This window comes from Lutra lutra, chromosome 6 (genome assembly GCF_902655055.1).
Source record: "Lutra lutra chromosome 6, mLutLut1.2, whole genome shotgun sequence".
Taxonomy (NCBI): Eukaryota; Metazoa; Chordata; class Mammalia; order Carnivora; family Mustelidae; genus Lutra; species Lutra lutra.
The window spans coordinates 129,630,159-129,658,005 of record NC_062283.1 but is presented as its reverse complement, the minus strand read 5'-3'; the positions used below and the strand labels follow the sequence as shown (position 1 = coordinate 129,658,005).

Sequence of the window (27,847 nt, the reverse complement as noted above, 5' to 3'; positions counted from 1 at the left end):
ACATTGGGCGTGGAGCCTACTTAAAAAGATTTAAAAGAAGATTGTAAGGCAAGGGAAACAAAAGCAAAAATTAACTTTTGTGACTACACCAAAATAAAAAGCTTTTGCACAGTGGAGGAAACCAGTAAAACAAAAAGGCAACCTGCTGAATAGGAGAGGTTTGCAAAGATATATTCAATAAGGGGTTAATGTACAAAATATATAAAGAATTTACATAATGCAACACCAGAAAACCAACAATACAATTAAAAGAAGGGCAAAAGACCTTAATAGACATTTTTCTAAAGAAGATATATAGATGGTCAATAAACACATGAAAAGATGCTCAATAGCACTAATCAGGGAAAAGCAAATCAAAATCACAACGAGTTATCACCTTTCATCTGTCAAAATGGCTATAATCAAAAAGAAAAATAAGTGTTGGGAAGGATGTAGCAGTTTCTATGCACTGTTGGTGGAAATGTAAATTGGTATAGCCACCATGGAAAATAGTGTGGAGGTTCCGCAAAACATTAAAAATAGAAATACCGGGCGGCTGCAGGTCTTGGTTCTGGGAACTCTGTTTTTCTCGAATTGGTTAAGGTCTTTTGTGGCATTTTCTCCCAAAATGATAGAGGACGAACTCGCACTGTTTGATAAAAGCATAAATGAGTTTTGGAATAAATTCAAAAGCAGTGTCAGTGACACTTCCTGTCAGATGGTGGGACTGAGAGATACCTACAAAGACTCCATCAAAGCATGTGCAGAAAAGCTGTCTGTGAAATTAAAGGAAGAAGAACGAATGGTTGAGATGTTTTTGGAGTATCAAAATCAAATCTGTAGGCAGAATAACGTCATTCAAGAAAAAAAAGATAACTTGTTAAGGTTGATTGCTAGAATAAAAGACAAAAAGCAGGAACTGGAAGTACTGACCTCAAATATTCAGGATCTTAAGGAGGAATATGCTAAGAAGAAGGAAACTATTTCTGCTGCTAACAAAGCTAATGAAGAGAGGTTGAAAAGACTACAGAAATCTGCAGATTTATATAAAGATCGACTTGGACTAGAAATTCGTAAAATTTATGGTGATAAACTACAGTTTATATTCACTAACATTGACCCTAAGCATCCTGAGAACCCATTTATGTTTTCCCTCCACCTAAATGAAGCCAGGGAGTATGAAGTGTCAGATAGTTCTCCTCATCTTGAGTGCCTGACAGAATTCCAAGAGAATGTAAGGAAGACCAACAATTTCTCGGCTTTTCTTGCCAATGTTCGGAAAGCTTTTACTGCTATGGTTTATAATTGATGTATGAATAGTATATAAAAACTGTTTATTTTTCTTCCCTATTGTGTATCTCTCTCTCTTTTTTTCTTATCATTGTGTATCTCTTTTAAAAAGAATTCTCATTATCCATTGTTTGCCTATAATTCTTTTGTATTTCTCTAACATTTCTATGTGGTATATTTCTTTAAATTATTTTAATTAAAATCTTAAGAAATAAAATTTATAAAGTCAAAAAAAAAAAATAGAAATACCGTATGAGCCAATAATTCCACTGTTGAGTTTTTACCTAAAGAAAGCAAAGACATTGATTGAAGAAGATACATGCATCCCTGTGTTTATTTCTGTATTAATTATAATAGCCAAGATATGGAAACAACCCAAGTGTCCATTGATGGATGAGTGGATAAGGAAGATGTGGTATACGCACACACACACACACACACACACACACACACACACACACACACACGACTATTATTCATCCATAAAAAAGGATGTGATTGTGCCATTTGTAACAACATGGATGTACCTAGAGGGTATTATGCTAAATGAAATAAGGCAGAGAATGACATACTGTATGATTTCACTTATATGTGGAACTTAGAAAACAAAACAAATAACTGAAGAGCAGAAACAGACCCATTAATACAGAGAACAAACTGAGGTTGCCAGAAGGGGCAGGGATGGGGGGATAGGCAAATTGGGTAAAGGGGAGTAGGAGATACAGATTTACAGAAAAAATAAGTCATGGGAATAAAAGGGGATTTTTAAAAATAAGTCATAGGGAACATAGTCAGTGGTATCATAATGGCATTGTGTAGCGAAAGATGGTAGCCATACTTGTAAACATAGCATATCTGTTAAATTTGTCAATCTCTATTTTGTACGTCTGAAACTAATGCAGTATTGTGTGTTAATTCTACTTCAAATAAAAAAAAATTAGGGGGCGCCTAGGTGGCTCAGTGGGTTAAAGCCTCTGCCTTTGGCTCAGGTCATGATCCCAGGGTCCTGGGATAGAGCCCGCATCGGGCTCTCTGCTCAGCAGAGAGTCTGCTTCCTCCTGTCTCTCTCTGCCTGCTCCTCTGCCTACTTGTGATCTCTGTCTGTCAAATAAATAAATAAAATCTTAAAAAAAAAAAAAATTAGGGGCACCTGGCTGGCTGAGACGGTAGAGTGTGCAAGCCCCATGTTGGGTATAGAGCTTACTTAAAAAAAAAAAATAAAAAATAGAAATTATGGTTTAGAGAATAAAAATTGAAGTCACTGAAAATTTTTGCTATTTTTTTAAAGGTACTTCTGTATTTTCTCTCTTGTTGAATAGAAAACTATATTCTATCCTATGTGTGTATGTTCTGGAAAGGTTAAAATTTGATTTGGACATAAACATAATTTTTTGCCACTTGGTCTTCAAAAAATGCCTTTCTAATGATGTTACTCGTCATTTTGTGTGTGTCTGCCTTGTCTGCTTAACAACATTGTAAAGTTTTTGAAGGAACTGAAATTTTCTTTTAGTGTGTTTTTAACATCTATTTTGGGACCTGGAATAAAACCACTTTCATTCTGTGCCTTGGTCATGGCCCAGATCAAGAGTTATATTTCTTTTTACGTGTTCGAAAAATCATTCTGTCATTTTTATATTGCTGGGTTAGGAAACTCTTGCTTTAGCAGGTATTTTCCAAGTCCTTCTGGCATTTGTTTTAGGAGAAAATTGTGACTTCAGTATAATGCAAATGACCTTTTCTATAGCAATGGAATTTTATAGGTGTTCATTTTTTCCTTTGAGAATGTGGTACCAGTTTTGGAGGGATTATTATCAATTTCTATTAAGTTTATAAGTAGGTACATATTATTAAAGTATAAATAATGGTCACTGAAGAAATTTTGGAAAATATATAAGGATATAATATATATTATATATATATAATATATATTATAATAATATAATATATATTATAGGTATATAATATATATACCTATAATCCTCCCTGCCTTCTCAGAAAAATGTAGTAACCTTTAAAGTTTTATCTTCCAGCTTGAACTGGCAAAACTTGAGAACCCATGGGCCAACTAGGAATTTCTATGAAGGCTCAGTAGTTCTTATTTGCTTAAATGTAGAACTCCTTGCTTTCCTCTCTTTTTTTGCTGATTTCAGAGAGGCTTTTCTTGATTTTCTAAAATTAATATCTATAAGAAATGAGTTGGTTAGCTAATAGAGTTTGTATATATGAGTACTTTTCAGATATGGCTTTCTAATTTTGCAATTTTATTCTTTTAATGATAGTTTAACTGATGAAGAGTCGCGGAAAAATTGGGAAGAGTTTGGAAATCCAGATGGCCCTCAAGGTGTGGTAAATAATAATTAAAAATTACTGGTGATATGGCGTGTGTGTGTGTGTTTATGTGTGTGTATGTGTATATATATGTATAAAATGAAAATATTAATAGATTGAAAGGAATATTTTGATCTTTTTAGTTTGTGAAAAAGAAAATTATAACTCAAGGAGTTAAATAGATATGTAAATGAGTTCTCTTTAGCTAATTTTTATTTTTCTTTCTAGCAACCAGTTTGAAAGATAGAACTTAGATTGGATTGATGAGACGAGTAATCACTGTAATTATTCAGAATTTCCAGCTAGCAGTTGATAAAAGTTGGCTGAAAACAATCTGTTTTTCTTTATTGACTTTAAACATTTTCTTGTATATTCATAGTGTTTGCATACCCAGGAATTTAGATTTACTAAGGAGGAATTCATGTACTTTGGTTGATTCTCTCTCCCCCTCCCCGAAAAATCCATGAACTTTTATGTAATGGGAACACACATTATATAATCTTTCTCAAAGCTTTTTTTGGGGTGGAGGGAGTTGGGAGGCAGAATTTCAGGATATAACTAAATAATAAAACTGAAAGTGGAGATTCTTCTGAAATAACTCTTTCTATTTTAGCCACAAGCTTTGGAATTGCCTTACCAGCTTGGATTGTCGACCAGAAAAACTCAATTTTGGTGAGTGCATGTAAATAAGACACATTATCATGTGTTAGATATATCTTAGTAATATAAAGAGAGCTATAACAAAATACTGATGTGCTGTTTTTAATGTAACTGTACTGTGAAAACTTTTTACGTGATAGAAAAAAGAATTGGTTCTCATTCGGTTGCTGTACGGGCAGTGTGTTTTAAATGTAGTTTTAAAACCTTAGTTGTGATTTCTTTTGGAGCAGTTTCAGGTCAGGTCTTATCCTTGGTTTGGAGAACTATGGTTTTATGTGGTATCCTAAATAGTACTCAAAATTTAAATTATCCTTCATTTCACATTTATCCAAGCTAAATTATAATGTTAACATACACTAAATTAATGCTGTATATATCCCCTATGGTACTTAGGGAGGCAGTAGGATGTCAGAGTTTCTTTTTTTTTTAAGATTTTATTTACGTGGGAGAGAGAGAGAGGTGGGGCAGAGGGGGAGGGAGAAAGAATCTGAAGCAGACTCAACCAGCTGAGGCACCCAGGCACCCCAGGCTATCAGATTTTAATCAGTGATAATGCTATAACTCTAAAACATCTTAAACTAAGATGAACTAAGAATAGATGTTTCCCTATTTCACATTTCTTAAAAACAATTAGGGGCTGTCTTTGAAGCAATAAAAAACAAAATTCATATAGTCTGTAATTTGTTTAGAAAAAATGGCTGTTTAATGTTATTTCATGGCTGACGAGCATTCATCATCTTCAGGGATAAATGGTTTTATATATAAAAGAGTCTGTCATGCTTAGAATTACTGTGGGAATACTGGAGAAGAGAAAGATAGTTAGCGAACTGATTTGGGATCAAGTAGTAGAAAAATCTAAGACCAATAGATAGAAATTACTTGTCAACAGAACATTATGAAGTTGCTCCTTGATGGGAACCGGGCTTCTATTATTTATTTCTAAGACACTAACTACTTGCTAAGGTGTGCATCTGTAAGTATCTGACTGGATGGACAATATCATTTATAAAGCTGGTTTGATGGTGTTATCTACTCAGCAGATTAAAAGATAATTTATTATAGTGGATGAAAGCATACATTTTTAGAGTCGAAATGTCTGGATTCCACTTCTGGCTCCACCACTTAGTGGCTATGTAACCTGCGACAAGTCATGTAACCTGTGTGTGCTGCAAGTTCTCTATTTGCAAAAGGGAGATAATAACGGTACCTTTCTCACTGAGTTTGAAAATAAGGATTAAATGAAATAATATGTGAGGAGTGCTTTTGAGAGTGCATCCCCCATGTAGGCCTAAAAAATAAGTGTTCTTAAATGTTACAATTGATGTGTGAAAACCATAATTATTTTCTTTTCAATTCTAGGTTTTACTTGTATATGGATTAGCATTCATGGTTATCCTTCCAGTTGTTGTAGTAAGTTCTAACTCTTTATTAACAATTTTTGGAAAGGGAATTGATGGCATGCTTTGGAGTCTCCCTATAAGATTGCAATTTGTATTAGAATTTAATACATGGATCCTTGAATTTTAAGAATCTTATATTCAGCTAAACTTTAAAGGTCTTCTAAAGGTGATACCATTTGAGTATGTTAAAGTATATTTCCTCCTGATACAAAAGTTACACACAACTGAAATAATACAGGTGTATTTAGAGTTTAGAATGTCTTCCTTTATCACCTTCATCAACTTCAGCTTCATTTCTTTGTTAGGAGAATCACCAATAAGATTGGTATTCTCCCTTTGAGATTTAAAAAAAAAAAAATTATTTATTTGTGAGGGGGGAGGGGCAGAGGGGAGAAGGAGAGAGAGAATCTCAAGCAGACTCTCTGCTGAGCATGGAGCCCAGTGCAGGGCGGGTTCCCAGGACCCTGAGATCATGACCTGAACAGAAATTAAGAGTTGGATGCTTAACCAGCTGAGGCACCCAGACACCCCTTTCAGATAGCTTTCTATAGATTGTAGATACATACACACTTTAAAAAAAATATGTCATCTTACTGTATGTATTGTTCTGTGACTTTTTTGCTTCCTATATTGGAGCTATAACATACAGAGCAACTTCATTTTTAAAAACTATTTCATAATACTCGATATGGAGATAACATAAAGTTTATGATTTTACTGTTTCTTTTGTGACTGGTGGTTTTCTTTCTGGGCTTATAGTTCCTCTGAGTCCCCATAGTAAGCTTGATAATTAACTTGTCTTGCCTTCTTCATAGGTTTGTTGTGTGAGGATCCAGCTATATGGAATCATGTGAATGAAATAGCATATCAACTATAAAATTGCTCCTGTACTATAACTTACCAAATATTTATTAAATACAAACTGTGTCAGGAACCAGCTTGTCCCTTTTATGCAGTGGGTTGTTTTGTTTCTGTTTTGTCTTCAGCTTCTAACTGAACCATAAATGTTTTAATCCTACATATGTAGTGAGGTAGGTTGATGTTTAGGTGTTGGGCAGTATAAATACTAGCTGAATAATTTGAAATTTGTAACAAAGCATTTGTTCTTAAGTTCAGGTATTGTTATGAACAGTTAGGAAATTTGACCAGAAACATACTCTGCATCAAACCTAATATTTATTGTGATTTTGATGCTTTATTTATTGTTTAATTTTATTTGCATTTTAGGGCTCTTGGTGGTATCGCTCAATACGCTATAGTGGAGACCAGATCCTGATACGCACAACACAGATTTATACATATTTTGTTTATAAAACCCGAAATATGGATATGAAACGTAAGTAAATTTAAGTAGCTATGATTTTATTTTCTGAATCATTTATGTGATACATATTCAACTGGAGACATTTCATTTCAGTTTTGTATTCTGTTCATATAACTAAAGCTGGAAGAGAATGCTAACACTCTTTGTCCACATGTACTGTATTTCTATTATTACCATTTACTCAGCTATATATATATATTTTTTTTTCCCCTAGAAATTTTATGGTAAAGCTTCATGTGGTTAATTTTGTAATAATACTAGCTAATATTTCTTGAGTATTTTGTTGTATACCAGGCATTGCTAGGGAATATGTATGTGTTAACTCATTTAATCTTTATTTTGCTCCCATAAGTAAGTTACTGTTTTTAAGCACATTTTGTAGATGGGGAAACTGAGCTTAAGGATGCATACAGTAAGTGGTAGAATTAGGATTGAACTCAAGCAGTCTGGTTTCCAGGCCCTAAATCAGTGCATTATACTGTATTAGTTTCAATAAAATAAGTAGAGGTTTTGGATATGTTGAAAGAAAATTGCCAGAGTGTTTCATTCCCAGAGTCTTATTTCAGAATTTCTTTATGGAAAAAAAAAAAGTTCCATCTAAAATACTTTCTTTGATTCCATAAAGCTAACATTATAAATTTAATCCTTGGAGCATATAGTATTGCCTTTCAGAATCACTGCTCTGCAGAACTTATAGACATATAGACAAGCCCTCCTTCCCCTCCTTAGGGAAAAAAAAAAGGAAGATACAAAGTTTAAAAAAATTTTGTTCCAAAACCTAAATGGAGTTTTCTGTAGTTTTGATTTGCCAGTTTTATTAATTTTTTTTGATAGAAAAAGACTTCTCAGAAAAGAGACTTCTCAGAATCCTATGATTATGTGAACAGATCTTTTATTTTTGGAATATCAAGGCTTTTACTTCTGAGGAATAAGTGGCTGTTACTTTCCGTTTTGCACACATATATCACTTTTCCTTATGTTGAATTGAAGTATCAATACAGAAACCCCCTTATGAAAGTGCTTCATGTTTATAATGTGTTTTAATGTGTTTTTTGCATCAGTGATCATGATTTCTATTTCTGATCGTGACACTTTTCCTTACACAGTTCTGCCTGAAAAGCATTGTTTAGCTGCTGGTGGGCTTGGCTATGTATCCTAGATTACTTCAGTGTTGGCGTCATTTATTGTATAGCTGTTTTAGGAGTTGTTTCATGAAACATATGAGGGTAGTGATTGGCATACACATACACTGTGCCTGCTGTGTGTCAGGCATGTCCTTAGAAAGTGAGGCCCATAGAGAGGTGAAGAACATTGTCCTAGGTCATTTAGTTAGGGAGTGAAACTCTAGGGTCTATGCTGTTAACCTCTGTACTGTCCTGCTTTTTGTGAATACATTGTATGTATTTTCTGCCAGAAGGTAAGATTGATGACTGTAGTGCCAGTCTTTAAAGAGCTTGTACAGGCTAACAAGTAATGCTAATAGTATATGTGGCTGCAAATCATGTGTACATCAAAGAACACTTCCCACAAACCCTCCAGAATTCCATAATAAAAATTTCTGTAAATTACAGAGTATTTCAGTTTACTTAAGACTTTGAGAAGTCATAAAGTAAAGACACCTAAAAACTCTTTTTAACTCCTTGTTTCTCAGCCTTGCTTAACTATGGAGTCCCCTCTTTTTCACATAATAGTTATCAATAATTACTTAATAATTACTTATTATTAATAATTTAATAATAATTACTCTATAATTAGTTAATAATTACTTAATAATCACTCTATAGAAAGTTTCAGTGGAATATATGCTTAAGTCTAGAAACAAATGCTGTTTGAACTGATTTCCATGCATCCAGTGCTTCGGGGCCCTTAATTTGATGTATATTTCTATTTACTTGTGATAGGTAATACTGTACGTGTTTTAAAAAGTGAAATGTTTTTTATGGGAAAAATGAATACTTGTTAGTGGAGTGCAGATGATTTTTAGCTTTACGAGCAAGTGGAAAATTGCCTTAGTGTAGGATTAATGAAATATCATAGGAGAGGAAATTATTAGGTAAGCAAATGTATTTATTTACCTTCATGTTACTTTTGTTTTCTTAGGTCTTATCATGGTTTTGGCTGGAGCCTCTGAATTTGATCCTCAGTATAATAAAGATGCCACAAGCAGACCAACAGATAATATTTTAATACCTCAGGTTAGGCCTATTGCCCAGATTCCTTGATATAAGCATTTAGGTATTAAGGTTAATGCTTTTTTAGGTATATTTTTAATAATTATTTTATTTACTCTAGCTAATCAGAGAAATTGGCAGCATTAATTTAAAGAAGAATGAACCTCCGCTTACCTGCCCATATAGCCTGAAAGCCAGAGTTCTTTTACTATCTCATCTTGCTAGAATGAAAATTCCTGAGACCCTTGAAGAAGGTATGATTCTAATATCTGCAGGGTTTTTTGTTTTTTTAAGATTTTTTTTATTTTAGAGAGCACACATGAGCTGGGGAAGGGATAAAGAAGGGGAAAGGCTCTCAAGCCGACTTGAAGCTGAGGATGGAGCCTGGGGTGGGGCTCCATCTCACGAACCTGAGATCATGACCTGAGTCGGGTGCTTAACTGACTGAGCCACCCAGGTGCCCCTCTGCAGGGTTTTAATGGTACAAAAGCAGTGCATTTAATTAGACCTCGTGGTGCAGTGTTTTGGTCCTGTTCTTTTTTCCTCAAATAATTGCTCAAGGACCTTTTAAAAAGAAATCTTTATGCTGCATAATTCACAAATATTTTGAAGGTCTAAAGTAAGATATTTTGATAAATGTTAAAATTTAGTATTTCAAGGTGAGAGAATACTCTGAGAAATGTTTATTCAGTTGCAGATTATATAGTAATTTCTAGTGACTTTTTAAAAAAGATTTTATAAGCTTTTCAAGCTGTTTGGGGAAGAAAAATGGATTTCACAACAAATATCTTAGTCAACCACCACTATTACCATCACCTCCAGCAGTGATTCCTGATAAGGGTTTAATCTTTATTGAAAGCTTCCTAAATTGCTTGAAGCCTCCTCTCTATGTAAAAGAAAAGCAGTGGATAGGACAGTGCTGTTTCCAGGGGTGTCATGAATTTGTCATTTCTTCTTTACTTGGCATTACTTCATTTGAAGTTTCAAGAGAAAATTATTATTCCTAGGGAATAAATGTTCTTTCTGAATAAAGCTCCTCTTCATCTGTCCCTTTTTTGAAGCCAAAAATATAATCAAATGCTTCTGAAAACAAGGCTTGTTGATGCTCAGTAATTGGTGATAAGATAGGATACTTGTGATGGAATGAAGGATTGCTATTTAGGCATTGTTGGAAATTGCAAATTAGTAATTCTGATTTTCCTAATATTCTGTACAAATGTGAATCCATCTCCATTTCTTATCAATTATCTAAGAAACAGGGAACAAATACTTTTTTAGGTTGAGTACTAACCCCAATGGATGATCTTAATAGTTAACTGTTACATGCAGTAAAAATGAGTCTGTCTCTTTCCCCTTCCTCCCCCTTCTCTTTCTGCATTGAGTTAACTTTTATTCTCAGTCTTAGCCTTTGGACTTATTCATAGTTGTAGAAACTAGGTACACAAGAAGATTCTTAAGGTTCTTAAATATAGTAAGATTAGAATTAAGTTTAAAACTCTTCTTCTAGAAAAGGGAGGTAACTTACAAAGCACACCACCATAATACTAAAAATTTGCCTTCAGAACATCTAATCTGAGCTAGGGTTCTCTGACTGATTTTTGCCAGTGCTGCTTAGGGTAAACTGTTGTGTTCAACCTGTAAAATTCTGAGGTCATGTGAAATATTTGTGGGACAGCTTAAATTTAGTATTAGTCTAGGACTATAGATGATAAAGATGTTTTAACTATAAAAGTGGAATGATTTGTTTCAGGTTTTCTATTGCTTTGCAGATCAGCAATTTATGTTGAAAAAATGCCCTGCCCTGCTTCAAGAAATGGTTAATGTTATCTGCCAGCTAATAATAATGGCTCGGAGCCGTGAAGGTGAGGTGGGAATGTAATTAATTATGTTGTCCTTTTTCTTGCAAGCTTCTGCAGAGTATACTTCATAGTTTCAGGATTTATGAACACCAACAGTAATTCTGCCTGTAGAGAAGTTGAATCGGCTTTCCAACTTCTGGTTCATGGTTTTTCTTACTTCTTTCCTATATTTTCCATTATGCAAAGTCTTTATCACACTCATGTTTTTGAATTTACTTATTGTCTTATTGTTTGTTGTCACTTATTTGTAAAGATTTAAGATACCTTTTCCTTTTTTTTGAATACTTTTAGAGTTAGGTTTTTCTGTATTTTAACAATGAGTTTGAAATAATAAGTGATGATGACTCATCTGACATGTAGTATTTTTCGCATGAAGGGAAAAAAGACTGAGGAGAAAGAAAAAAGAATGAGGAAGTTTGTGGTCAGTAATGGAAAGGGAGACCCTTAAGAAAGGAGATAATGGTTGTGGTTTGTTATGGCTGATATCAGTTCTTGGCATGGTATCAGTATATTATTGATGCTGATAATTTACTGTTTTGGGAGGTGATGCAGAGAATTATTCTAGCATTAACCAATGCTTGTTGGATAATTATTGTTGCATTTGAACAGGTTTATATGTTTTTGGTATCTTACAACTTTTATTTAAAATTAAATTTTAGGAAGTAACATACAGTGCAGCATTGGTTTCTGGAGTAGAATTCAGTGGTCATCACTTACATACAACACCCAGTGCTTATCACAACAAGTGCCTTCTTTAATACCCATCACCATTTAACCCATCCCTCACCCACCTTGTTCCATCAACCCTCAGTTTATTCTCTGTCATTAAGAGTGTCTTAGGGCTTCTCTCTCCTCCCCCCCCCCCCCGCCACTTCCTATATGTTCATCTTTTCTTTCCTAAGATTCCACATATGAATGAGATCATGTGGTATTTAATCTTTATCTGACTTTTTTCACTTAGCATAATACACTCTGGCTCTGTCCACATTGTTGCAAATGGCAAGATTTCATGCTTTTTGATAACTGAGTAATACTCCCATTTTATATATATGCACACCACATCTTTACCCATTCATTGGTTGATGGACATTTGGGCTCTCTCTATAGTTTGGCTATTGTTGATAATACCACTATAAACATTAGGGTACATTCTCCCTTCGAATCTGTATTTTGTATCCTTTGGGTAAATACTTAGTAGTGCAGTTGCTGGGTCATAGAGTAGTTGTAGTTTTAACTTTCTGAGTTTTAACTTTCTGAGTTTTAACTTTCTGAGGAACTTCCATACTGGATCTTACAACTTCTAAAGGAAAATCAACACTATGATCTTAAAATTTGAGGTGTTAATGATATTCATATGAGTCATGTTTTTGTGATGAATTGTATACTCTGGAACATATAAAAAGTCCAGCCTTGTTTTTTCTTTTACTCCTATTCTTTCTAAGAAAGGGAGTTTCGTGCTCCAACTTTGGCATCCCTAGAAAACTGCATGAAGCTTTCCCAGATGGCTGTGCAGGGCCTTCAGCAGTTTAAGTCTCCCCTTCTACAGCTCCCTCACATTGAAGAGGACAATCTTAGGAGAGTTTCTAATCATAAAAAGGTAATTCTTTGCCACTTTAAGATCTGCTTTAAACAGTTTGTCATGTTACTTAAAGGCAACATGAATGAAAAGCGTTCTAGAAGGGTTTACTGTGAATTTCTTAGATTTAGAATGTCTTAAACACTCTACAGGTATCCCTAAAGTGGTTCTGTTAGCATTTTCTTAATTAGGTGTTTTATACTATTTACCTGCTATAAGTGATTTTACTACTTTGGTGGGGGTCAGTGCATTTTAGCAATTAAGACTTTATATTATGGTATCAGAAATAAACGTACAAAGTAAAAATGCACTGTGTGCTTTCCAGTCGTTTCATGCCTGGCTTTAAGGTTGGGCAATGGTTTATTGGTTGAATAGGAATAAAAAAAAATTAAGTTCTCAAAACATAAGTAGATCAAATAAAGATGCTTCTAGTTTAGGTAATATAATCTATAGTAAAGATCTTAAGATATGGCAAAAATATGTATAAATGAAAAAACTTGAGGAAATACAAGAAAGAGCAAATTATAATTCTGATAGGAGATTTTGAACATTACTTTGTATACATTAGACAAAGTGGGTGGAAGATAGACATTGGATTTGGTAGCATATTAAGGTAGAACTAATGTGTATTAGAGATTCACATATGGGTTCTCTGTCCTTTCAGGTAATTGTATTGCCCTTATAAATTTGTTCACATTTTTAATTGAAAACTGTGTAATCCAAAAGTGGGCATTCTCCATTCCTCATGATCTAAGCCCTGTCTGTGAAAGTAAAATATTAATAACTAATACCAAATGCCTGGAAATTAATACTCTTCTAAGTATCCCTTAAGCCTAAATGGGTATTACTGCGGTAACAGACAGCTGTATTTAGAAAATAACAAAAATGAGAATATTGTATAGTAAAATGTTAAAGGTGTAGTTGTACTTGAAGATAAGTTCATACTCTTACAGGTTTTTATCATTATAATTGAAAATATGGGTCAGCAAACTGAACATATCAAATGACAGTTGTTCTTGGTTGGGTCAAGATTCTATGAATATTACTGTTTTTCCCCCTAACTTTATTTTTTCTAAATGAAAAAAATTACCCTGTATTAACTTTGTAATTAAAGAAAAATCCTAAATTTGAATTTCTTTGGATAAAAGGCCATGAAATGCTATAAAGTTGTATTTTTTGCTTTGAAATGTGTATGCAGATCTTCCTCAGCTTACAGTGGGGTTACATCCTCATAAAGCCATCGATCGTAAGTTGAAAATATCCTAAGTCGAAAATGCATTTAATACACCTAGCCTACCAAACATCATAGCTTAGCTTAGCCTACCTTAAACATGCGCAGAACACTTACATTAACCTACTGTTGGGCAAAATCATCTAACACAAAGCCTGTTTTATAATAAAGTGTTGAATATCTGTCTCTTGTCATTTATTGAATACTGTACTGGAAGTGAAAAACAGAATGATTGTATGGATTGTTTACAATTGTGATCGCGTGGCTGACTGGAAGCTGCAGTTCGTTGCTGCTCCCCAGCGTAACGATAGTGTGGTATCCAATATCATTAGAACTGGAAAAGATCAAAATTCAGAGTACAGTTTCTACTGAGCGCATTGCTTTCTCAGCATTGTAAAGTTGAAAGATTGTAAGCAGAACCATTGCAAGTTTGGGACCCAGTATAATCTTAGCATTTTTCTAAAAGTTTCTGGATTTTGTTTTAGTGAAACATGCTAATTTTCTTTTTGTGAAAAATTCTATGACTTTGGAATTTATTTTCTTTCTCTCTCTCTCTCTTTTGAAATTCAGTACAAAATTAAGACTATTCAGGATTTGGTGAGTTTAAAAGAATCAGATCGTCACAATCTACTGCACTTCCTCGAAGATGAAAAATATGAAGAGGTTATGGCTGTCCTTGGTAGTTTCCCATATGTGACTATGGATATAAAATCACAGGGTAAGTGGGAGGTTTCCCTGTTGACCATTTTGTCCCTTTTGATAGATTGGCTTTTGTTTATGTGGGTTGAAGTTCTCAAAACATTTGATACCATAATGTGTAATTAGACTTCCCAGAACTGTAGTTTACCTGTCAGATTGGCTGTAATGGAATATGATATATGCTTAATAGTTTTGAGAACACTGATAGAATCCCACAGAACCTTACTTTTATCTTCCTCAGAATGGGATTAAGCCTGAGGACATTTGTAGTTCAAGTTTTAGGAATATCTTAACTTTTCAAAGAATGAAAGATTTTCAGGTGCACTGAAAAATACTTGAAGTGTATATTGTTAGTGTAAAAGAAATAGCTGCTTAGTTCTAAAATTAATTTTAAAAAGTCCAGTTTACTTTAGTAAGCCTTGGAAATTGCCATGTTCAGTGCCACATTTCATGTGTTTTTCTCAACATGTCTCTGCGTCTGCTGGGGTGAAAAATTGATTTTTCTACCTACACAATTGTCCTATGAGTGCCCATTTTAATAGCTGAATAATAGTATCTTATGGTGGTGACAGAATTAGAGATTGTTGCTCCATGCCTTCATTGTAACATTATTCTGCATTTTGACATTTATTAAGTTCCTGTTGTGAGAACAATCTTGTGGGACCAAGAATACAGGGATGTATTAGGAATGGTATCTGTCTTTAAACAGTTTATAGTGTAGTTGAGGAAATAGGACGTAGACGTAGGATTAAAAACAAAGAAACATAAGGCAAGTGTTAAGTGAATGACACAGACATTGTGCTCTCTGTTCATTCAACAACTGTTGAGTGCCACTCATTTTTTTGGGTTTTTGGGAAATACTAGTAAGACAAAGCTTCTGCCTTATTGGGTTTGCATTCTAATTGAATTGAATCATTCTAATGGAATTGAAAAGAAAAAAATGGCTTTCAAAGACTGGGGTGTTTGAGAGGTAAAGTAAACTGCAATCTGGTTTCATTTTGGCTGGAGTGTAGGATACATGTAATGAAAACTGGGACTGTGGGGAGTTTGGATTTCCTTGTGATCTCACTGGGAAACTTCATGATGTATTTCATTCCATAGCATTTTGCATAGACAATTTACTATATTTTCACAATGCTGTCCAAATGTGTAATATGAGTAATATAGTTAATGGAGGGAGAGTAGAAGAATTTTAGAAGCAGGAAAGGGGCATCTTCAAGATCCAGTGCTAGAGATGGTGGATCACTTTCCCACATTGCTTAGAGGCTGTATAGACTCTCCTGTAGGCTTTTTCTCCACTTGAAAGCCTCAAATGGCAGGTGAATATTGTTAAAGCTGTTTTTCGCATGTGGTGCTCATGCAACTCTGAGTTGTTGTGCAGTGTTGACAAATGTGTAGCCCAGATTTGATATGAGATAATGGAGACTTCCAGATTGAAGAAAGGATATTTTATCCTTCTTTTTAAATAATAATTATTATTTTTTCTTTTTTAGAGTGTGAGGCAGGGGCTGGGGGGTTGCGGGGAGATGGCAGAGAGGGAGTTGGGGAGGAGGAGAGGGAGAGAGAATCTTAAGCAGGCTCCATACTCAGCTTGGAACTGACTCAGGGCTTGATCTCCATACCCTGAGATTGTGGCCTGAGCCAAGATCAAGAGACGGATGCTTTATAGATTGAGCCACCCAGGTGCCCCAGGATATTGTATTGTTCTTGATGCCCAGCTGTTGCACCTCACAGCCAGTAATGGAGGAGAAAGCAGTTACAGTTTCTTGGAGGCTGTTATTTTCCAACAGGTGGTGTGTTAATGTAGGCCAGAACAGAGTATGCTAATCTAAATCTGTGTAAAATAAACATAACCAACTTAGAAAAATCTGTAGGGAGAAATACAAAGTGAAGAAAACTCTTACAGATAAAATTTGGAGGAAAAATGAATTTGAATAAGATAGGATAATTTATTTTATTTATTAATCTTAACATTAATGTTTATTTTAATGTTTATTAATTTTATTTTATTATTATTTTTTTAAAGATTTATTTATTTGACAGAGAGAGATCACAAGCAGGCAGAGAGGCAGGCAGAGAAAGAGGAGGAAGCAGGCTCCCTGCTGAGCAGAGAGCCCGATGCGGGGCTTGATCCCAGGACCCTGAGATCATGACCTGAGCCGAAGGCAGCGGCTTAACCCACTGAGCCACCCAGGCGCCCCTGTTTATTAATTTTAATGTTAAGTTTATTTCAATAGCTTTTAGCAGTATGTGTAGCAAATGTGGTTTCAAAAAAATTAAATTGCAAAAGCTTTTTAAGCTTTTGTTTTTACTGTAAACAAAACTCTTAAGTTCTTGCCTTAAGAAATAAATTTAATGTGACTTGGAATACTATTATTTTATTTTTGACAGGCAGACCAGCATTGATCATATAGGTAAAATCTTGTGAATACAAGGTTTGCACAATTTAATAGAGTGACAGATTTTTATATCATTAAGAAAGAAAGTTGTGGTACAGTTGTCCTTACAGTATACTTTGTTTTAAAAGACCAGGATTTGGGGCGCCTGGGTGGGTCAGTGGGTTAAAGCCTCTGCCTTCAGCTCAGGTCCTGATCCCGGGGTTCTGGGATCGATCCCCATATTGGGCTCTCTGCTTGGCAGGGAGCCTGCTTCCTCCTCTCTCTTCTCTGCCTGCCTCTATGCCTACTTGTGATCTCTATCTGTCAAATAAATAAATAAAATCTTAAAAAAAAAAAAAAAAAAAAGACCAGGGTTTGAAGTTTGGCAGTGCCACTATAGCCATGATGTGACCTCAGGCATTTTACTTTAGTTTTGAACCTCCCTTTCTTTAAAGTAGAAATAATCTTCAGAGAGCTATTTTAAAAATTAAATGAGTGCATTGTTGAAGGCATCTAGTGGAGTGTTTTATATAGTGTAGACAGTCAAAATATTTGTTACGAAGTTTAAAATATATTTGAAATACTGAAATGCCAAATGGAATTTTATTGTTTACTGTGATTTTTTACTGTCGTCTTGTAGTATTGGATGATGAAGATAGCAACAACATCACAGTAGGATCCCTAGTTACAGTGTTGGTTAAATTGACAAGGCAAACAATGGCAGTAAGTAATCTCTTTTTATTTTTATGCTTTAACAGTTATGTGTTTAAAAAAGTTATGTGTTGGGGCACCTGGGTGGCTCAGTGGGTTAAGCTGCTGCCTTCGGCTCAGGTCATGATCTCAGGGTCCTGGGATCGAGTCCCGCATCGGGCTCTCTGCCCAGCAGGGAGCCTGCTTCCTTCTCTCTCTCTCTCTGCCTGCCTCTCTGTCTACTTGTGATCTCTCTCTGTCAAATAAATAAATAAAATCTTTTTAAAAAAAAAGAGTTACGTGTTGAGAGGTGAAGGGGAAAGGAGATACAGACTTCTGATTATTGAATAAGTAAGTCATGGGATTCAGAGTATAGCACAAGGGTATTATAATAGTGTGGTATGGTTACATAGTGTAACATATGGAGTTCTTGAATCACTATGTTGTACTCCTGAAACTAATGTTTAACACTGTGTGTCAACTATACTTCAATAAAAAAAAAAGGGAAAAAAAGTTATGTGTTAAAGTTCTAATATGTGTTTTCTCATTTTAAGTCACATATTCTCAAAGTCAAAACTATTACAGTAGTAAAATCTAATTTTGCAAGTCCTCTTAGTTTTGATATTTTAAATTAATATTCATAGTTTTTCACATTAGTTTTTACATACAAAAAACCCTTGATAATAGATTAATTCTTTATGCGATGATTTGTTAATTCCCTATAAAACATTGTAATAATAAGGTAATGTGAGTATAGTATTTAAAGTACTGTATAAGGATTAATTATTGATTATTGTTGGAAATTTCTTTACCTATTCCTTCTTGGTCGACTCTGAATTTACTCTTAATTTTTTAAATTATAGTGAAAAAATTTTTTTTCTACTTATCTGAAAAAGTCATGCTGGCTGGGGAAAAAACATCAGGTAATGCAGAAAAGTATAGGAAGAGATTAAAATCACCTAAAGTCCTGCCACTCTGAGATGATTGATCTTGAAGCTCATCACCTAAGATATCCTAATGCATGAGTACCTGTGGGGTTAAATGATGCTTTCACTATCATGGATTCTTTCTCTCACCCACCTCCCTCAGGAAACCCCTTGTCAGTCCGAGAGGACCAGAATTGAGTCTTGTGTGTATCCTTTCATCTCTTTCTCTGAGCTCATATTTACTGCCTGGGCCTTTACACTTTATGTATATATAAATACACCCTGGTACTTTTCTGATTTCCTTTCATTAAATTCAATCACATTGTATATGTTTCCTGTACATCTTGTTTTTCTTAGTTTCTGTTACATATTTATATTACCTCCCAAGTCAACTCTTACCTCCCAAGTTAGAACTATAGTTGTAACTCTTTTAATTGAATGTACTATTTTTAACTCTGCATATTCAACTAGTGGGAGATTTTAGCCTGTTCTACTCTGGAGCCTGTGAATATCTAACATACTCTGCCTTTAAACCCCATCTCTAAGATCTCTGGTCAGAAAAGCATACTTTAGTAGGATATATCAAATCAAAGATGTTGATTTTATGGTAACAAGTGGTAAGGAAGCATTTGTGTTATGGGCGCTGGATGAGAAGTGGGAGAAGAGGAAACCTTAAAGCCAGTGGCTAGAATTGGGCATAGAATCCAAATTTATATAACCTACATGCTTTGGAATTCCCAGTCTGAAAATGAGTAAAAATTGGTCTTAGGCTGTTGACACTTCTGGGATAATTGGTAGGGAAGAAAAAAATTGCCTTGGAGAAGGGAAAGAATCAAATATTTATCTTCAAGTTCTTGTATGAACCGAACCTCAGAGTAATTAAGTATTAGAGCCCAGCTAATAAATGAAGAAATGAAGCAGAGATGGTAGAATTAGACTAGGGATTGGCACACTTTTTCTATAGAGGTCCAATTAATAAATTTTTAGGTTTTATGGGCCACTTGGTTTCTGTGGCAACTATCGAATTCACAAATGGGCATGGTTGAGTTCCAGTAAAACTTTTATTTGAAAACCGGGCAGTGGGCCATAGTTTGTCGACCCCTGAATTAGGCTAACAGTTTAAAGCCTAAGTTATCATTATTTTTATTTGTTAGCTTTAGTAATTCCAGGACGTTTATTAAACACAACCAACATCCCTTATGATCTTCTAGTATAGATTCTCACTGAAATGTTACTGGAATTTAAATCCTAAATTTATGCCTTTTATTCTGATCCTAAGTGGATTATATAGTGGGTATGTTTTTCCATTATATGGGTTTTCTCAGTGTTTCACCCCTTATGTATTTTATTTATATATGTAATTAATTTTAAAAAAATTTAAAAAATTTTGTTTTTCTTAAGTAAACTCTACCTCTAGTAAGGGGCTTGAACTCAAAACTCTGAGATCAAGAGTCTCACACTCTACCAACTGAGCCAGCCATGTGCACTTCCATAGTTATTTTAAACAATGAAATATTCTTGAATTTATAGTGAGTTTATGTATCTTAAGTCATTGCATTTGTAAATTCAAGTAGAATGTACTTTTCAAAATGTATTCAAGACCGATGTGAGATATTTCTGAAGGTAACTTTTGAAGTGTCATTTAGTAATTGCTGAGTTTGCACGCATCATTTAGTAATTGCTAAAAAGCTGATCTTCTCCCTCCCCTTACCAGTTGTCACAAGTTAAAAAACTTATTGGTCATCTATTTTGAAAGATTACTTTATCTGAAAGATAAATATAGGTTGATAGACTTCATATTTTTCCTCCTAGGAAGTATTTGAAAAGGAGCAATCTATTTGTGCTGCAGAGGAACAGCCAGCAGAAGATGGGGTAAAACTTGATTTTTCTTACTTCTCTTTCCTGGTGAAGCTTTGAAGTGTTTTGTTAGGTTCTCTGATTGATTTTTATTGTTGTGGGAGAGTAATTCAGTTTGTGAAAGCATTTAGTTTAGCCATTTTTATCTAAAAATTACTCTGACTCCCAAATGAAACTATTGCTATAACTTCTGAGTGTGTATGTGTGTTGTGATTTATAGCAGGGTGATACTAATAAGAACAGGACAAAAGGAGGATGGCAACAGAAGAGCAAAGGACCCAAGAAAACTGCTAAATCAAAAAAAAAGAAACCCTTAAAAAAAAAACCTACACCTGTGTCCTTACCACAGTCGAAGCAACAGAAACAAAAACAGGCAAATGGAGTTGTTGGGAGTGTAAGTTTATTACTGTTATCATCATTATCTTTGAGTTATACACTAAAATGTTCAAATCCTATGTGTTTAGCTTCTCAAATTTTACATATGTGTGTACCTGTGATACCCAGATTAAGACAGAAAACTTTAGCACCCTAGAAAGCTCACCTGTGTCCCTTCTCAGTCAGTGACCCCTCCATCTACCTCCATACCTTCCAGTTCTGGCTGTTATTACCATAGATTACTTTTTTTTATTCTTAAACTTCATTTAAGTGGAAATATGTTTGTCTTGCTTTCATTCAGCATTATGTCCATGACACTCATGTGTGTTGTGTGTAGCAGCTGTCCATTCTTTGTGTGTATGTGATACTCCATCTTCTGAATACACTAGTTTTTCTATCTGTTCTGTAGCTGGTGGACATTTGGGTTGTTTCTAGATATTGCCTGTTATTGAATAAAAATGCCGTGCTTTATGTACATGTCATTTTGTGGACATTTCATTTTCTTGGGTATGTACCTAGCGGTGGAATAGCTGGGTCATAAAGTAAGTGTGTGGTAGCACACTGAAAGAGCTTGTTTTCCAAAGTTGTGCTATTCTATATTCCTACTAGCAAAACATGAGTTCAGTTGTTCCGTATCCTCACTAGTGCTTGGTTTTATCATTCTTTTTTATTATAACCACTACAGTGGGATCTGTAGTGGTATCTCTGTGTGTGGTTTTTATTTACCTGATAACTAATGATATTGAGCATCTTTTCATATACTTAACCAGCCATTTGAATATCCTCTTTATCTATTGGGTTGTCTTATGGATTTATAGGATTCCTTGATATATTCTGGATATGAGTCCCTTTTTACCCTCTTAATGGAAACTTTTGATGGTACTTAATTTTAAGGAAGTCTTTCATTGATTTTATGGTTAGTGCTTTTGAGTCCTGTTGACATTTTTGCCTATCAACGATTTTAATATTTATTTATTTGAGAGAGAGAGAGCGAGTGAGCACAAGCAGAGGGAGTGGGAGAGGGAGAAGAAAGCAAGCTCCCTGCTGAGCAGGGAGCCCAATATAGGGCTCTATCCTACAACCCTCAGGTCATGACCTGAACCCAAGGCAGATGCCTAATTGACTGAGCCACCGAGGTGCCCCACAGTATTGAATCTTTTTATTCATAATCATGCTTTATCTTTATTAACTTGGATCTTCCTTAATTTTTTCTCAGCAGTGTTTTGTAATTCCCAGTGGCAGAGGTATGACACATCTTTCATAAGATTTACCCTTTTATATTTGATACTTTCTGGTGCTGTTGCAAAAAAACATTAAAAGGAACCCATTCTTCAGTGTTTATTGCTGGTGCATAAAGTTACAGCTGTCTTCTAAATATTGACCTTGTATCAGGGAGTTTTGAACTGACAATATGGGTGTACCGTGTTTTATTGTGCGTCAGTTTCTTGCACTTGGCAGATACTGCATTTTTTACATATTGAAGGTTCATGGCAACCCTGTGTTGAGCAAATCTGTCAGCATCATTTTTCCAGCAACATTTGCTCACTTTGTGTTTCTGTCACATTTTGGTAATTCCCTCAATAATTTCAAACTTTGTATTATTGTATTTGTTATGGTGATCTGTGATCAGAGATCACAGCTCGCTGAAAGCTCATATGATGGTTAGCATTTTTTAGCAGTAAAGTATTTTTTAATTGTGTTTTTTTAGACAGAATACTGTTTGCATACTTAACAGACTATAGTATAATGTGAATATAACTTTTATATGTAGTAGGAAACAAAAAAAGTCATTTTGACTTTATTGCGATAATCTCTTTACCACAATGGTCTGGAACCGAACCTGGAATATATCCAGGGTGTGCCTGTGATTCTGACCATTAGTAGATACTTTTAGATTTTCTGTGTACACAGTCATGCCGTCTGGGAATAAAGACAGTTTTACTTTTTTCTTTAATCTTTTTGCTTTTTCTTCCTTTCTTACTGTATTGGCTGAAACTTTCAGTGTAATGTTGGTTAGGCGTGAGGACGGTGCTCACCCTTGTCTTCTTGTTTATCTCCAGGAGAAAGGGAACAAACTACTAAGCGTGATGTTGGCTACAGGGTTTTTGTAGATATTCTTTATCAGATTTGCTGAGAATTTTTATCTTGAGCAATACTGAATTTTATTACATGTCATCTCTCCATTTGTTGAGGTGATGGTGTGATTTTTCTCCTTTCTGTAATATAGTGAATTATGTTGAAGCATTTAGAAATTTTAAACTGTCTTTGCATTCCTGGAACAAATACAACGTATTATCCTTTTTCATATTTATCTAGATTTCATTATATTTGTTTAGGATTCCTACATCTATTTTATTTTTTTCCTACATCTATTTTTATGAGAGAATATTGTTTTCCTTTCTTGTAAATACCCTTGCCAGGTTTTGTATCAGGTTTATACTTACCTCATTAAACAAGTTAGGAAGTATTCTTTCTTTCTCTTTTTCCTGGAAGAGTCTGTATAAGATTGGGTTTGTCTCATATTTGGAAGAACTATCTAGAGAAGCCATCTGGGCTTAGAGTTTTTAAAAAGGGATTTTAGTTTTAGAGTACACTTCTTTTTCTTTTTTTTCTTCTTCTTCTTTTTTTTTTTTTTTTAAGATTTTATTCATCTTCTTGACAGAGAGAGACACAGGGAGAGAGGGAACACAAGCAGGAGTAGCAGAGGGAGAGGGAGAAGCAGGCTTCCTGCCAAGCAGGGAACCCAGTATGGGGCTTGATCCTAGGACCCTGGGATCATGACCTGAGCTAAAGGCAGACACTTAACGACCGAGCCACCCAGGCACCCCTAGAGTCCATTTCTTTAACAAATTCTACTTTTTTCCTTATATCAATTTTAGTAAATTACACTTCCCAAGGAATTTGTCCATTTCTTCTAAGTTATCAAGTTTATTGACAGAGTAATTGATAATGTCCTCTCTTTGTAATTTCTTTTGGATCTATAGTAATGTCTCTTTTATTCCTATTATTATATTCTCTTTTTCCTTTGATCAGTCTTGCCTAATAAGTCTTCTCTCAGTTTTATTAATCTTTTCAAAGAACCAACTTTTGGTTTTGTTTAGATTTCCCTTTGCATATCTGCCTTCTCTTAAATTGATTTCAGGTCTGTTTTATTTATTTTGAGTTTTTTTGTATTTAATTTGCTCTCTTTTTTCTTCTTGAAATGGATTAGTAAATATTTTGTCTGGGATATTGGCTTTCCTTACTACATTATGCTGTATCAGCTATAGAAGATAATATTAAATTCTCAAAGCAGTACTTTTCTATGAGCTTTCCATTTCCTCATTTCAAATAAAATACATTGTATAAGTGGGGTGCCTGGGTGGCTCAGTTGGTTGAGTATCTGACTCTTGTTTCTGCTCAGATCGTGATCTCAGGGTCATGAGATGGAGCTCTGTATCCTCAGGCTCCACACTCAACAGGGAGTCTGCTTGAGATTCTCTTTACCTTTTCCCCTCCCCCTTGCTCGTGCCACATGCGCGTGCTCACTCTCTCAAATGAATAAATAAATCTTTAATTAAAAAAATATGTATTATATATTTGATGTTTTGAAAGATGAACCATGTTGGGGCGCCTGGGTGGCTCAGTGGGTTAAGCCGCTGCCTTCGGCTCAGGTCATGATCTCAGCGTCCTGGGATCGAGTCCCGCATCGGGTTCTCTGCTCGGCAGAGATCCTGCTTCCCTCTCTCTCTCTGCCTGCCTCTCCATCTACTTGTGATCTCTCTCTGTCAAATAAATAAATAAAATCTTTAAAAAAAAAAAAAAAAAAGAAAGATGAGCCATGTTGCCATTGTGGTGGGTAGTATACTTTATGCTTTAAAGATAAAATATTTTTTATTTTACAAACAAATACAAATATTTTTTATTTTACAAATTTTTATTTTATTTTAAAATATTTTTATTTTATTTTTTATTTACAAACATGGAAAATAAATAAAATAACTAACAATAGACAAATAAGCCAAATGTTAAAGTCTTTAGTCTGATTACCACATATTTATAAATACGTGTGTTTATAATTCTTTAAAATTCTGTATGAATAGTGGAATTATAATCTTGAGCTAATTATAATGACATTAAGTTAGCTTCAGGGACTCAGAATTCGCTGAGATATTCAGAACTTCTGTGGTTGCTTTTTTCTTTCAGGAAGCTGCAGTAAAGGAAGACGAAGAAGAAGTTTCTGACAAAGGCAGTGATTCTGAAGAAGAAGAAACCAATAGAGAATCCCAAAGTGAAAAAGATGATGGTAGTGACAGAGACTCTGATAGAGAGCAAGATGAAAAACAGAACAAAGATGATGAAGCAGTAAGACTTATAGGTTTAAATAATTAGAATGATATACCTCTGATAGGTTTTTTGTGGTTTTTCATTTGTGTACTTGTTTGTATGTTTGTCTTAAACAATACCAGTATATTTTATAATCTTCTCTTATTTTGCAAGAATATGTTTGTGGGATGGTGGCCAGAATTATAAAGAAGAGTAGTTTCTAATAAGGATTGGCTCTCTTAATTTTCTTAAATCTTAAATTGCTGTTAGTATAGGATGCAGATCTGAGGTGAAGTCAGTTTTGTGTCTTACAGTAATTTTCACCATTGGAGCTGAGTCTGCAAATCAATTAGGAAAGGTGGGTTATGGTCTAAGCAATTACTTAGAAGAGTCTTTCAAAAGTTCCAGGTAGTGTTTAAAAGTAAAGAAACATTATTGTGGACTCTAATGTCAAGAGGTTGGTTAAGGAGAAGACTAACATTTACAGAATGCCACCTTATTTCAAGCGGTATATAAGACATTAAGAAAAGGAGGAGTCTCTAAGGGACTTACTAAGATTGTGAGGGTAGAGAGAATAGAAAAAAAAAAAAAATCTCATGGTGTGGCATTAAGTTGCACCTGATTTTTGGATGGGCTGTAGAAAAGAGGGTTTGGTGGACAAATAATGGGTCCTTAGAGACTTACTGCAAATTATCTGTAAACTGATCAACCATTCCTTTGTTTGTGTTGTTCTGTTTTTTCTGACTGGGCTAAAAGTTACCCTTGTGGATTAGGAGAGAAAAGGGGATTCCCTGACTAGCCTGTGAGGCACAGGTAGAGGTGAAAAAGAGGATAAAAAAGTAAAGGGCAAAGGATAAAAGTATAAGGAATTGCAGGCATGCCTTGGAGATACTACAGGCTTAGTTCCAGACCACCACAATGACACCAACATTGCAGTAAAGAAAATCAAATGAATTTTTTGGTTTCCTATTGGATATAAAAGTTATGTTTATACTATTTTGTAGTGTAGTCTAACATACATGCCTTAACAACATACATGCTTTAATTAAAACATTCTTTATTGTTAAAAAATGCTAACCATCATCTGAGCTTTCAGCGAGTTGTAAACTTTTTGCTGGTGGAAACTCTTGCCTAAGTGTTGATGGCTGCTAACTCTTCAGTGGTGCTTTCTGAAGGCAGTTTTTTAAATAAGATGACAATAAAGTTTGCTGCATTGACTGTTCCTTTCACAAATGATTTCTCTGTAGCATGAGATGCTGTTGGATAGCATTTTATCCACAGTAGAACTTCCAGAATTGGAGTCAGACCTCTCAAATCCCGATGCTGCTTTATCAGCTAAGTTTCTGTCATATTCTGAATCTTTTGTTGGCATTGCAGCAGTCTTGACAGCGTCTGCACCAGGAGTAGATTCCATCTCAGGAAGCCGCTGTCTGTGCTCAGCCACCAGAAGCAGCTCCTCATGAGAGTAACCTTTTCTCATGAGATGGCAGCAGTGCAGGCCCACCTGCAGGCACCACCTCTAATTGCAGACCTCTTGCTGTTTCTACCACATCTGCAGTTACTTCTCCCACTGGAGTCTTAAACCGCCCCCCAGGTCATCCGTGAGGGTTGGAATCAGCTTCTTCCAAACTCCTGTGAATACTGATATTTTGACCTCTTCCAATGAATCATAAATGTTCTTGATGGCATGTAAAAGGCCGAATGAGAAGATTTTCATTATACTTTGCCCAGATCCACCAGAGGAGTCACTCACTGTGTGTGGCAGCTATCACCTTAAAAAAAAGTATTTCTAAACTAGTAAGACCTGAAAGTGGTAGTTATTCTTTGGTCCATTCACTGCAGAATGGATGTTGTGTCTGCAGGCGTGAACACATCATCAATCTTACTGTGTCTCCATCAGAGCTCTTGGATGACCAGGTGCATTGTCAATGAGCAATAATACTTTGCAATTTTTAGTAGTTGGTCTCAACAGTGGGCTTAAAATAGTAAACCATGTTGTAGACAAATGTGCTGTCCTTCAGGCTTGGTTGTTCCATTTAGAGAGCACTTGCAGAGGAGATTCTGCATATTTCTTAAGGGCCCTAGGATTTTCAGAAAGGTTGGTGAGTAGTGGCCTTCACTGAACATCACCAGCTGCATTAGCTCCTAACAGGAGAGTCAGCCTGTCTTTTGAAGCCAGGCATTGACTTCTCTCTAGCTCTGAAAGTCCTAGATGGGATCTTCTTCCCGTATAAGGCTGTTCTTCAGTATTGAAAGTCTGTCCTGTAGTGTAGCCACCTTGGATTCTCCGAGCAGGATCCTGTGCAGAACTTGCTGCAGCTTCTACACCCGTGCTTGCTGCCTCGCCTTGTCCTTTCCTGTTACGGAGACGCTTTCTTTCCTTAAGCCTCATGAACCAACCTTTGCTAGCTGCAAATTTTTCCTTTTCCAGCTTCCTCACCTCTCTTAGTCTTGATAGAGTTGAAGGGACAGGTCCTTGCTTTGGATTAAGATTTGGCTTAAAGAAATATTGTGGCTAGTTTGATCTTCTGTCCAGACCCCTAAAACTTTCTCCATACGTGCACTAAGGTTGTTTCGCTTTCTTATCTCTCGTGTCTTCCCTGGAGTGGCACTTTTAATTCCCTTCCAGAATTTTTCCTGTGCATTCACAGCTTGGCTAACTGTTTGGCACAAGAGGCCTAGCTTTCAGTTTATCTCGACTTTCAACTTGCCTTCTTCACTTCACGAAGCTTAATCATTTCTAGCTTTTGATTTAAAGTGAGAGACTCTCAGCTCTTCCTTTCAGTTGAACACTCAGAG

At 35.2% G+C, this 27,847-nt stretch overlaps 2 protein-coding genes across 3 annotated transcripts in view; both read left to right on the top strand.

Annotated features, from left to right (window-relative positions):
• SEC63 (SEC63 homolog, protein translocation regulator) overlaps positions 1-27,847 on the top strand; it is a 75,067-nt gene that overhangs the window by 29,962 nt on the left and 17,258 nt on the right. The window contains exons 5-17 of one of the 2 annotated variants that reach the window (XM_047733370.1): positions 3,549-3,610; positions 4,211-4,269; positions 5,617-5,667; positions 6,885-6,993; positions 9,082-9,176; positions 9,274-9,406; positions 10,922-11,014; positions 12,454-12,608; positions 14,389-14,536; positions 17,536-17,618; positions 20,324-20,383; positions 20,592-20,762; positions 24,929-25,087. In XM_047733370.1, the coding sequence (XP_047589326.1) occupies positions 3,549-3,610; positions 4,211-4,269; positions 5,617-5,667; positions 6,885-6,993; positions 9,082-9,176; positions 9,274-9,406; positions 10,922-11,014; positions 12,454-12,608; positions 14,389-14,536; positions 17,536-17,618; positions 20,324-20,383; positions 20,592-20,762; positions 24,929-25,087 (1,378 nt within the window). Of the gene's footprint in view, positions 1-3,548; positions 3,611-4,210; positions 4,270-5,616; positions 5,668-6,884; positions 6,994-9,081; positions 9,177-9,273; positions 9,407-10,921; positions 11,015-12,453; positions 12,609-14,388; positions 14,537-17,535; positions 17,619-20,323; positions 20,384-20,588; positions 20,763-24,928; positions 25,088-27,847 lie in introns of both variants that reach the window. The other variant, XM_047733369.1, reaches the window with a different exon arrangement.
• Positions 474-1,456, top strand: LOC125102312 (kinetochore protein Spc25-like). Its single transcript, XM_047733371.1, has one exon. It carries the CDS (start codon positions 482-484, stop codon positions 1,286-1,288), a length of 807 nt encoding a protein of 268 aa, XP_047589327.1. The 5' UTR covers positions 474-481; the 3' UTR covers positions 1,289-1,456.

Bases quoted from the DNA above. Each gene is read 5' to 3' on its own strand.
- LOC125102312 (XM_047733371.1), top strand. From the start codon at position 482: ATGGAAAATAGTGTGGAGGTTCCGCAAAACATTAAAAATAGAAATACC.